Source organism: Corapipo altera, unplaced genomic scaffold (genome assembly GCF_003945725.1).
Source record: "Corapipo altera isolate COAL_440 unplaced genomic scaffold, ASM394572v1 44, whole genome shotgun sequence".
Classification (NCBI taxonomy): Eukaryota; Metazoa; Chordata; class Aves; order Passeriformes; family Pipridae; genus Corapipo; species Corapipo altera.
The window spans coordinates 1,775,416-1,787,856 of record NW_020884880.1 but is presented as its reverse complement, the minus strand read 5'-3'; the positions used below and the strand labels follow the sequence as shown (position 1 = coordinate 1,787,856).

Here is a 12,441-nt window from a genome sequence, read left to right as displayed (position 1 = left end):
TAAACACCTCTCTGCCCTAGCAGTCCTCTCTCTTTAGCTGTAGATAACCTGCTGCATTTCATAAAGTACACCCTTCTCTTTTCCTAGAAGGCAAAAAAATCCCATCTTCACCTACCAAAATAGCTATTTTGTTATTAAATACTCTTAAAAAATTTATTACCTCCTCCAGGAAAATCTGTGAGTTGAACAGGCAGTTTTACTGACTTACTATAAACAGTTTTGAAGCCTTAACATGACCTTTCTAAGAAATAAAAGCTACTTATTAAAGGCATGTATCCATAAAGTTCAAAATATCTAGTGTATGGATATACTGTAGGCTTAAAACTGTAAAATAAACGAAACAGTTACAAGTTTTTATTTGCATATGTGATTTAGTCTGTCTGCCCCTCCACCAAGTTAAGTTTTTTTTTAATAAAAATGCAAAAAACATTCAAAAGTGTAATTTTTCTGTTAGTCCTCAGCTGCTTGAAATGAAATAATGGAGAAACAATGGTCTATCCTAGCACAGGACAGGCAAGTCAAAATGCAGAGCATTCATCTCTACCATATCTCTCATAAAAGCCTGCATTCACCTGGAAAGCACAGGGAATCTGCATTGAGATGCTTGTTCAGAATGCCACGTCATTTTAGAGGCAATGCTTTCACAAGTGGACTAAGCTATTCTGTAAATAACATCAGTATCTCTTGTCCCTTGTATATGGAAGAACAGTGTGTGAATTCATGTCCACTCAGAACTGAACTGGACTGCCAGTGTCTCACAGAGCACCTTACAGACTTCCCAGAGCATGTACTTTCAGCCACTAGCAATCAGGATTATATTTCATTAAGCAGTAAAAGTAGAGTAACTGTTTAACAATTTCTCAAGTCATTCAGTTCTAAGTAGTGTTTTCTAAATTCATTTCTTTGCCTCATTAACCAAAGTGACTCAAATTATGAATACGAGAAAGAAGTTTAGTTTTGTATTTTGCTGTAGCCATAAGTGCAGTGATCAAAAATCCACTGCAATTTGCAAACTTTTAATAAAACAAGATTAATTTATGCACATTTAAGGAGTACAGCAGTACCAACAAATTTTCCATAATCTATACAACACTGACTACAATAAAAAACATGATTGCCAGCAGGCAGCTACAAACTGCTCTGAACATACTAAGGTCAGACAGAAGAGGCAAGGAAATAATGCCTAAAATCTCATCCAATTCCTTTATTCTCACTCTCAAAATTAATGGATTATTTTACACCTCCCCCAAAAGTGATTTTTTTATAGGTCAAAACAAACTTACCTCAATGGTGTAAGCCTGGCTGTGTTTGATAATTTCTCCACTATGCAAAGTCCTGATAATAGCAAAGTCAGCAGTAGCAGCTGCTGCTCCCCTTCGGCTGCTGCAGGTGGAGATTTCATCACCTCGAGATCGATCAGTTTCAATCCCGTCTTGTATTGATTCTTCATCTTTGATGTTTGCTGTTTTCTTCTTCTTTTTCTGCTTCTTTGATCCATTCTGACCATCAGTTTGCGCCTTCCGCTGCCTAAACTGGGCAAGCTGAACAGAAGACACAATCTTGTTAAAGGTGAAAGTTTTCCTCTTATTAGTAATGACATCCTCTATAAAGGCTTATCTGCTATTCTACATAAAGCTTCAAACTAATCACTACTGCAAACAAGTTGGAAGTTAATGCTGCATATGTGAGACAGATTATTTTTCCATTTACATGGTTTGTTTTAAATATCTTAAATGTAAACCAACAATCTATTAACGAATTCCTTCTTAGTTTCATACTAGCAAGTTACTGTTCCACAGATTGATATCTAGAAATCAAAACATTCTGAGGTAAAGGTACAAATGTCATCATAAAGAACAAACGTAATGAAATAAGATCTAATCTCATCTTTCAATTTTATAGTAACCTGAAAATTAATTTACAGAAATTCTTTTTAATTTTTATTCCAGAGACAGACAAAAGCAAACCTGTCTTCCAGCAAGTATCATATTAAGGTTTTTTCCCAAAAGTTACAAGTCAGAAAGCAGATCAAGTTATTGAAAACACCATAAAGAAATATCAAAATAGCAAAATACATAATGAGGGAATAGTCCAAAAACAAACAGTGAGCAGATTACAAGACACACTACCTTGTAGCAAAACATGCTGAAGAACAAGAAGTCACAGGTGAGCCAGGCACACAGTTTAAAAACCAATTAGTATGTAAGCTATTCAAATACTGTAAGACATTGCCTTTTGAAGAGCTTATCACTTTTAATCACTTTACAGTGGTTTACACAAGAAAATCCATTTAAAATATTTTTTCTTAACAAGAACAGAATTTCTGTTCAAATAAGAAAAACAAACATGTCAGGTTTTACCAATTAACATTCAAAATTAAACAGATTCTATCAATATAATCTGAAAACAAGAATCATTACTTTCCAACTGAAGAATCCAAGATTAAGTGTTACAATATGTTTTATAAATGTATCTCCAATGTAAAGCATACAAATAAAGACCCTAAAGCTTTAAGCTTTTAACATCAACTAATATCCAAATATCATGGGTTTTTTTAAATATGCTGCAATTTTAAGAAAAATATATAGAAAAGATAGCATGTTTGCTCATGATATTCACCAATCGAGAAAACCAGGTTTCCATCCAACTTCTCCAGGAACACACAACTCAAGCAGGACACACGGATCCCCGTTCCCAGTCTCCGTTTGGTTACAGTGCAAGCCGGCACTTGAAGTGCTCTCTGGTTCTCATCTGGCCCCAAGAGATGAGGAGCCCCAATCTAAATAAATGCATCGACAGATCCGTTCTGTCTTGTGGCTGGTTTATGCTTTTGTCCCTTTATTTGTATTTCTTTGTGGGTTTCTTCAGCCTCCTCTTCCTTTTTAACGACTGACAGCTTGGCATATGGCTCCTGCTCTGTTTACAGGAGGAGGACCTGAAGATTTGCTGAGCCAAATATGCTCACCTAAGTATTTAATACTTACCTCCTCCCTACTACTTCTCTAATTAGTTCAACTTCATGATTTTTTTTCTATTTTTAAAATAGGCATCTTACATTATTTCATCAAAAATCTATTAAATCCAAAAATTCTGAACAGGAAAAGAAAGGGTAGTCTCCTCCTACTTCAAAGTTTAAGAGAAAGAAACAAAAACAATCAACAAACCAACCAAAAAAAAACCCAAACCCAACTAAACAGAGATTTAGCTTCTCAAAAATGGGAAGCGTGAAGGTTTCAGTTGTCTCCTTAGGACACTCTACATTCTCCTAAAACTCTAAATTTATCTCAACAAAATATTTTCAGTTTATCCAAAACACAAGCAGAATTTGTTCAAATGCCCAAAGACAGAAAGCAGACAACCCGACTTCAAGTGTAACTACAGAGAGATTTTGCTTTTTTCACTTTTTATTTTTAAATAATGAATGACATGTAGTGCCACTGGTCAAGAACTCTCTTTCCCAACTTGATTGAAACCTTCTGTAATGGCAAGTTAAGTTGGCTTTTTTAAAGCAGCTTTACAGTCTTTATTTGTCTACAAAATTAGATGTGTAGCTCAAGGACAAGTGAATTACTCCTTGGCCCTCTTCAAGTATTTTGCATATTTTAACTGAGGTATCTGGGCACGCCAGATTTCTCTCCTTTCAAAATTAAGTTGTCGACTTTCACTTCTTCAGAATTAGCAGATTAAAATCTACCATGACAGTTATAAGCAGACATTGTATTTTTCTGTTTAAACACTGATGAAGATGGGCACACATGAAAGATAAACGCACGGGAAAGTGAGCATGTTACGTTTTTGTATTACACAGGTTCTCAACCCCTGTATGAGCATCTACTACTTTGGAAACAACGGCACTATTAGTGATGGATGCATGCACAAATCGTAGCACTTTTTACCCCACATATTCAAGCATACACAAAACTGTTCAGCTACTAATACAACATAACTTTAAATTCACATTTTAAATTAGATTTTTAAAAGTAGAAATGAGAGAAGTGGCATAACAAAAAGCTATGCTGACTAAATACATTCTGTGATGCTCACACCAAAAGAGGGGAGTCTCAAATACCGAATTCCTTCTCATGAACTGGATTCGAGGATCTATCTATGTTTCAATGACAGGCAGGAAAAAGTCTGCCAGCAGTCATAGGAGTCAAGGAAAACAAATTTTTTAGAAATAAAACTTTCAATTAAACAGAAAGGTATTTCCATATTTTGTATTTCTAGAAAAAAAATATATTTTCCAGTGTGAACAGAACATGAAAAAAACACACACTGATACAATGTGTAATCTTGTCTTCCAGGCACATCAACTTGATTATGCCAGAACTAAGCCTGTGGGGAACTTAAAGCTGCTTCAGTCAGTTCTGAATCTGCAGTTTTGAAACAATTCAATGTCAAGTCTCTGTGAAGTTACAAAAAGTTGTAAAAGTTGCAAGCAAGAGCATGTAAAGCAAGCAAGTACGTAAACACAGGAGGTACTCATGGAGGAGGAAGGATCCAAAAAAACAGAAGCCGAAGGACAACTCAGAACAGGCTCTCTGCATTGATACGCTTCCAAGGAGTGACAGAGAACGAGCACCTTTCTCTGGGAAAGTATTGGGAGAACAGCCATGATCTGACTTCACCATAGCTTTTAGCACATCTGAAAACCAGTCTAGAGCGTCTTTTATCACTATTCGCCCATCTGCCAGCACATTGTCTCTAGCTTCTCCCATCATGCTGATAAGACCTTGCTTGGATCCTGAAAGCAGTACTGAACCCTGTTAAAAACTCCATCAGTGTTTTTCAATAGTGAAAACCAACTAATTTTCCTCCTTGACTCTCAGCTTTTGCAACTAAATTAACTAACAACTCGCAGTTCCCAGCTCATAGGTTTTTCAAGTCCTGCTTCTAGGCAAAAAAGCAATCCTCTTGAAAACAGGCATGTCCACTTCATAGCATTTAAAAAAATTAAATTATGGACTCTATGTTTATTGTCTGAAATATTTCTATCAAACCCAGTGTACAATGATATTCTTAAGTATAATAAATACACTGAAGTTTTAAGCTAAACTCTGAGAATGAAACTATGTTTCTTTCCTTTTAATGCATAAAAAACTACAATAAAATTGCGCAGGAAGAATTACATGTTTATTTTCAGATTTCCAGAGGTGTCATTTACAATAGCTGCTCAGCTTTCTATCAGTTTGGAAAATGGGAAATGAATGTTAGCACTAAATTCTCTGCATAAGACATGTTGACTCTTACAAACAGAAAAACACTTACTGAAAGTCACCAGACTACAATAGAGCACCATGCAGATTGGTAATGGGTATACTTTTCAAAATCATTTCCCAGAGTGAAATAACAATTGAATAGAAGAACTCAGGAATTTAGAGGATATATGTATTTATCTGGTTCTAATTATAACTTCTTTCTATTCATGAATCCCAAACCAACAAACTGGCCCCAGTCCCACATCACAGACTGAACCAAAATTACAGACCAACATCATCTTTGTTTTTAAATGCTGACATCCTCAAACTAGAGAGTCAGAAAAGCAGAAGAGAATCAACTGCTATTAGGCACTACTCTTGAGACAGAAGGGAACTAACTTGCAGAATGGAGGGGATTACTTGTGTAAACTATGCCACTTATGATAGTTCATGCACTGCTATAATTACAACGGGAACATTATTTATTTATTGAGCTACCTTCAGCAGATTCTAACCCTTGGCACTTCTTCCAGCAATCTAGATTGTTGGGTTACACTGTCCATCGATTAATTTCAAATATGGTCTGACTGAACTATTTCTAGAGTAAAAGTCTATGTTAAAATAAAATTTGGCTCCAACAGAATGCAAAACTCAATCTCCTCTTAAGCACTTAAAAAATTTGAACAGAAGTTGCAATATTTAATCGCTGCCCATATACCAGCAGAAGAAAATACTGGAAAAAATCCATGAAAATCAAAGAAGCTACATTTATAAAGCATGAATAGCTATATTTTTATTTCACATGCTTAAAAGACTTTTTAAAACAGAAACACACTAAGTGCCATTCAAAACTGGATGCTGCTTTGTGAATGCTTATTATTCCTTAACATTCTCAGACAAAGTAATAGATCTGGATAGTCTCATTTTCAAAGGTATTGCAGTTAACAAGAATTGAAATTTCTCAGTGCCTCCAAAGAAGGATGTTATGAAATAAGACAGACAATATTTGCTGCAGCTACTGTTTAAAAAACAACTTTTGATTGCTAAGACAAGAAATTTATAGGTAGCACATCCTGTACAAGTATAGCCGTACAGTCATACTTGATGTACCTGTACACAAACATTATTGGATTCAAACTTTAACTTTCTAAAAACAAACACATCTCAAATTCAGTGCTGCATAGGCATCTCTTATAGAAAGAGCATGTTCACCTGCTTCACCTCTGTTCACCTCTCACAGTTCCTCTTGAGCACAAAATCTCTATTTTTATTCTCATTTAAAGAACAAGTAAAGAAAGATGAGTGGCAAACTTATAGATTGACAACAAAAAGGAACCTCAGAGCTGCTACAGGCAAGTCATTATTCTTTTCATTTCTACACAGTACAGTAAAAGCATGAATGGAGATATAATCTACATCATGCATTTCTCAACTACTATAACTTCAAAAGAGGTTCCAGAAACTCCTTAAACTTCAGATGAATGTATCCTACTCAAAGAAAGGGACTTGTTCTTTATCAGAAGTTCTCAAACAGTCTGGTATCCAGTGAAAAATGTTCTGTGCTGGACTGGGCCATCTTTAGATCACTCATCTTATGTAAACAGACACGGACTTCTGAATCTTCTGGTCTCTAGCTAAAAGCAGTGGTTAGTGGCTAAAAGTCAAACTGACAGACCTATAATATTTAGTATCTTTATAGATAATCTGGATGATGAATTTGAATGCACCTTAACCAAGTTCATGAATCACAACAAACATGAAAGACAGATACACCAGAAGGAAGAACCATCATACAGAGAGACCTCAACATGCTGGAGGACTAAGCCAACAAGAACTGCACGGGATTTAATACAAATAAACATCAAGTCCTGCACCTGGGATGGAATTATCCCACACTGCAGTAACAGCTAGAAACTGACTGAGGTGGAGTGTAGCTCTGCTGAAGATGACCTGAGAGTTAAGCAACAAAGCTAACCATGAGCAAGCAGCATGCCCTGGCAGCAATGGAGAGAAACCATCAAACTTTGAAATGCCTGCCATAGTAAATGACTACGTTACGAATCCAACTACCTGTACACCAGTTTTGCAATTAACTACTTACTGAATGACTAAAACGACGCCATGTTTTTTGTAAAAAGGATTTGGTAATAATACCATTTGTTATTCGAGAATCTGTCCCACAATACAATGGAAAAAAGCTCAAGGAGCCTAACAAACAAATCCTGGCTTCAGCGCTTCAATGCAGATGTTGTGTTTAACTGCAGAAAACATATCTTAAACTTTCAATCTAGCAGACTCTCCACAGCTGCAGCATCTGCAACTGAGCACAAGGAGGGGAGTAAAAAGTGAAATAGTATTCTTTGTCAAGTGTTGCTTCAGACTTGCAACCAACACAAAAGCCACAAATTTGTCTCAGAAAGATATATTTAGTCTGCATATAGAGCGAATGCTAAAGAGTCTGCTGCAAGCTGCATCTGAAAGTACAACATGCATTGTGGCAAACTGTACTGTACTGCTGATAACTATATGTGCCAGAATCAGACAGACTCTGGCTGCAAGTACATGATAACATTCAGATATATCATGAAACTCATGGAAGATCACAAGCAGTCTTGTGATAGAAAGGCTCGGGCTTTTCCAATCGTAATGTTCCTAATACTCATCACTGAATGATAATAAAGTATAAATTCTGAAAGATTATTGAGAGTGACAGTGAAACCAAAATGTGTAGACTAAGACAGACTGACACCTTGTCTTAAAAGGTGAAGGATTAATTTAAGAAACACCTGCTCTAGTAATGATAGGTCACTACTCCCCTTGAACATAGGTAAGCAATAATTCCTACAAAGGCTTTCAGTGAAACATAAAGAAGAAAAAGCAGGGCTCTGAGGTGGGATTTGTTTTGATCATTTATTAAGCACATATACATCCCACAAAATCTTGACCTGGGTGTTTTGCAAGCTGATAGTGACAAAGCAAAAAGGCCAACGTGAATTTGAAATTTTGACATTGTTCAGAAGCTGGATATTTGCTGTGGTTTAAGCTTATCTATCCCACCTTACCCTGGATAACTGAAAAAATACCTGCCATAATCTCTCTCTCAGTCATTACCTGGTTTTGTGATTTCAATATACACTCACATTTTTATGTTTCACAGCAAGAGGGCCTCAAAAGCAATAAGGAAAAGAGGCGGGGAGACAGCAACACTGAGATTTAGGCAGTAAATCTCGCCTAGGCTCTTTAAGACTCATTTGCTGTTAGGCCACCAAGTTCTGTAAAAGCTTGATGGTCTGTCCCCTAAGAAGTGCTGAACAGTTAACTGGTAACTGTATTAGAGAAGAAAAGTGGCACTTTGTGACTTTTTGTCATATTCTCAAAAGGTGCAAACACTGAGGGTTGTGTTGTGAAAGCACTAACTCCACACGTAGGCAAATTTATAGTGCTGCCTGCTTCTTATAGAGTCCTGATGCCTATACTAAGAAAATGATAACACAGTGAGATGAATGAAAAATTCTCAAGTACAGAGGATAAACAGACATCTTTCTAGTGAAGTCTACCAATTCTATTCTAGTCTGCTAATCCACAAATAGGAGAGTATCACAACTCTTTTCAAATCCTGAGATAAAAACTTCAAGAAGATAAGCAAGCAACCTGCAAATACGTATTATGTCACATAGCTGAAAATCCAATGTCTAAGTGAAGAATTAATGTTCTTTGTAAGTTTCAATCTGCTTATCTGTTGAGCCAAGTGGACCTTTATTTGTTCCATTCAACAGATGCTGAATTTACTAAATGGGAAACATTAGGCTGAATGAACAAGAAATAATCACCCAGGAACGAGGTACTTCAGATCTCATTTTTAGGTTGCATTCGTAGCCAGATTTTCCCAAATAGCTAGAGTAAGACCATAGAATGTCTCCCCTTATGGAGATTTCAGTGGCTCAGGAATACTACAGGATGACAATAAGACTATAAAAGTTTCCAAAGAAGAACTGTTATAGTCTCTGCCTAAATATAAACTTGTGAGTCTTTCAGGTTCAGAGACAGTACTTGCAGTACTCTGGAGAAAACCAATGGGACCACCACAATTTACATTTATAGCTGAAGTACCATGAAGTACCATCCTTCTCACAGGATGAGAAGAACAGAACCTTGGGCAATTCTTTTAGCAGCCTCTATCAAGTTAGAGTACTGTTGGCAGTGCTAATAACCAAGGGCGCTGAACTTGAATGAACCCCTCCAGATGGCACTGTGAGCTGGAAAGCCTCAGAATTAGTGTGGTTCTGATCTGGTCTGCTCTTCCCTGTCCCAAGAGTTTAAATAGGAACAGATCTAGGAGCACTTAAGTTCATTACAGTTGGGTTATTTTCTGGACAAGGAATGAAAGTTAAGTGTATGAAAATTCCCTCAAGTCAGGTTACAATGACTGACACAAGTACACCAAGCACATCTCAATGCTGGACTGCTTCAAGAAATGCAATGCCTCAAACTATCTTCTAAAAAAAATTGCTCAGCTGGTGTCTTGACTAAACTGCTTCTACAGACATGATTTATATATTGTTCCTATCTACTTTTAACTTCACTCTTCTCACATTGAATGCCTCTGCTGATGTAGAGGGTGAAAAAAACATCTGACCCACACTGGTACCACATGTCCCCAAAGTGAAGAGAGAATAAATGGATTGGGCCAAGCTGTTAGTGATAAAAATGAGAGGGTAGCAGAAGCTGTTTTCATGCTGCTCTCTAAAAAAACACAGATCATCCATACTTGAAACTTGAAACATTAGGAAGTCTTTGGCCAGCAAGGTAAAGGGATCTGACATAAAACTGAACCTTCTTTACTCTCCATTAAGTGATGAAGGTCACCAGTTGTCTCAAAAGACACCTCTATCCTTTGCCCAGAGTTTCAAAGGCTGGGTAAGAAGGGGAAGGCAAAAAGAGTTATGCACTGACAGAAACACACTCCTATTCCACTAGCTTTATTAACACCAATTAAAAACTGGATCCTGAAACGTTCTTTAGCTAGGCTGAAAAAACCCCATGGCACAAAGTCAGCCTTAAATGTCCTAAAATCTTTTGAATAAATTTTTGGTAGGAAGTTATGGAAGGAGAAGGATGTATCACAATGCTAACAAATGGATTCTCGAATATGTTTAAGAAAAATGTTTCCCCCTCTACTCTCTTAGCCTTTCTAAAATAACCCAACTTCTATAGTCAATAAATTCCAGGTCGGAGCTAAAATTCTGTCAAATGAATTTTAATAAAGGAGAAACAAATGTTTCAGTTATATTTTAATCTTCTAGATGAATGAGGAAAAAAAGTTTTACTACTTTGCTAAACTGCTAGTTTTTAAGGAGTCATATGATGCTCTCCACCAATTCTTTGAAATGGAAAACTTCGCTGCTTTGTCACATCTCATGAAAATGTTTTGAAAATTTGCCCAGAAGACGGGTTTGTATACTAATTCATTCTTGAAAATGAATCTTAATATTAGATTTAGATACTCTGAAAGCATTGGTTGCTTTCCACACAGTTACAGCACTGTTCATTGGACTGTATGAACATGTTATCTCACAGTCCTTTAGAAACAAATGTATCAATATTTATCTTCAGGCACTTTTCTGGGGTGTTTTGGTATCCACATAGGGCAGTAGGTAACTTCAGCTCTGACATCCATGCAAGGACAGTAAGCTCAGTGAAGTGCAGGACCCTAAACAGGATGTAAATGTAGATGAGGTTCTATGAAGTGAAACAGTAGGTTCTTTTTAAAGTGTATGTGAGAGTTGACACTATGATTTTAGTATCACTTTCCTACCAAATGAAAACACCGGATGTGATATGTTTTGCTGACACAAACAAAAGACAGACTTCAGGAAGCGAACAGGCAATTTGATCTCTGGTGATTTAAGTCAAGATATCAAATGATCATATCCTAGCAACACTTAACAGCTGAACAATAACTGGTGGAGGCTATGACAGACAGAATAATAAACAAAATTTTTGAGTGCCAAAAGGAGACACAACCTTACCTATCATGGTCTCGGTCTGTAACAACATGATCCCCCTTCATCTTAATGAAAAGCTGCCAAATATTGTGCTAGAACTTAAGAATAACTAATAAAACTAGGCCCCTGGTGGCATGTAGTAGACTACATGAGGTAGTGTACACATGCTACACGCGACACCAACCAAATGGAAAGCAAATTGCCATGTATCTCCACTGGTCAAAGGTATAGAGAACAACCAAGACAAAGCTTGTGCTCAATAAATCTGATCACATGAAGATAAAGGCAAAACCAAAGCAAACACACAAAGAAACAAACAAAAAGGCCTGAGACTTGCAAAAGTTATCACACCTTAAAGTCTCTGGGACAGATTAAAAGTTATGCCAACAAAATACACTTGGCAGAACAATCATTAGACAGAAGCCATAATTAGCACAATATTTCATAAAGATGAACTCTTTTGTAAGCTTCTGCACTGACATTTTTTGTAAGGTTGTAAAATTACAACTGTGGTTAAGATTTTAAGTACTTTTCTCCCACTCAATTCCTGATGAAATGAGCCTTGTGAAACAAGCTATCTTCTGAAAGTAAAAGTCAGATACTGCCCTCCTGAACAGAAGGCAAAAAAGAGATGGTCCCCAGGCTACTTAAGTATTAAAACTGTGTAGTAGTTTCCAGTTTTATATGTGCTTTTTCTTTCAATATTGTGTTTGATTCAACAAAATTGTAGTGTTAGGCTTTACATTTACTGCAGTTGATTTCTACAGACCCATTGCTGTCAAGTGAGTAAAAGGATCAACTTTTGTCATTCCTACCTGCAGAACCATACTGCATGAACTGTTCACAATGAATTACTTAAACAAACCACAAATATGAATATTCCCCACACAACAAGAAAGAGAAATACAGATAGAAGTAATGGACTTTTACAGATAACAAGCTTTAGCTGGGCTTCAAAAAAACCACCAACAAACATGTTTCACAGCATAGTAGCAACTTAGTGGTTAAATATAGGCATTAACACATTAATCTGTTCAGAACTTTAATTTTTGGAAAGCAAGACAGTCATCAGACACGTGTCAGTAAGCATGTTCCCTTCTGTGTCACAAAAATAAACTTACTAACAATCTGAGCATTGCTTATGTAGTAACTTCACTTTATTTCTTCTTAAAGCAACTGTTTTAACACCTGTTCTTTAACAAGCATATAGTGGTATCAGCTATGTAACTAAATATAGT

At 36.5% G+C, this 12,441-nt stretch overlaps 1 protein-coding gene across 7 annotated transcripts in view; it reads right to left on the bottom strand.

The window, feature by feature from the left end:
* Window positions 1–12,441, bottom strand: part of AKAP9 (A-kinase anchoring protein 9) — a 114,156-nt gene that overhangs the window by 86,641 nt on the left and 15,074 nt on the right. For all 7 annotated transcript variants that reach the window (XM_027639507.1, XM_027639508.1, XM_027639512.1 and 4 more), the window contains one exon: window positions 1,284–1,541. In XM_027639507.1, coding sequence (XP_027495308.1) covers window positions 1,284–1,541 — 258 coding nt within the window. The remainder of the gene's footprint in view (window positions 1–1,283; window positions 1,542–12,441) is intronic.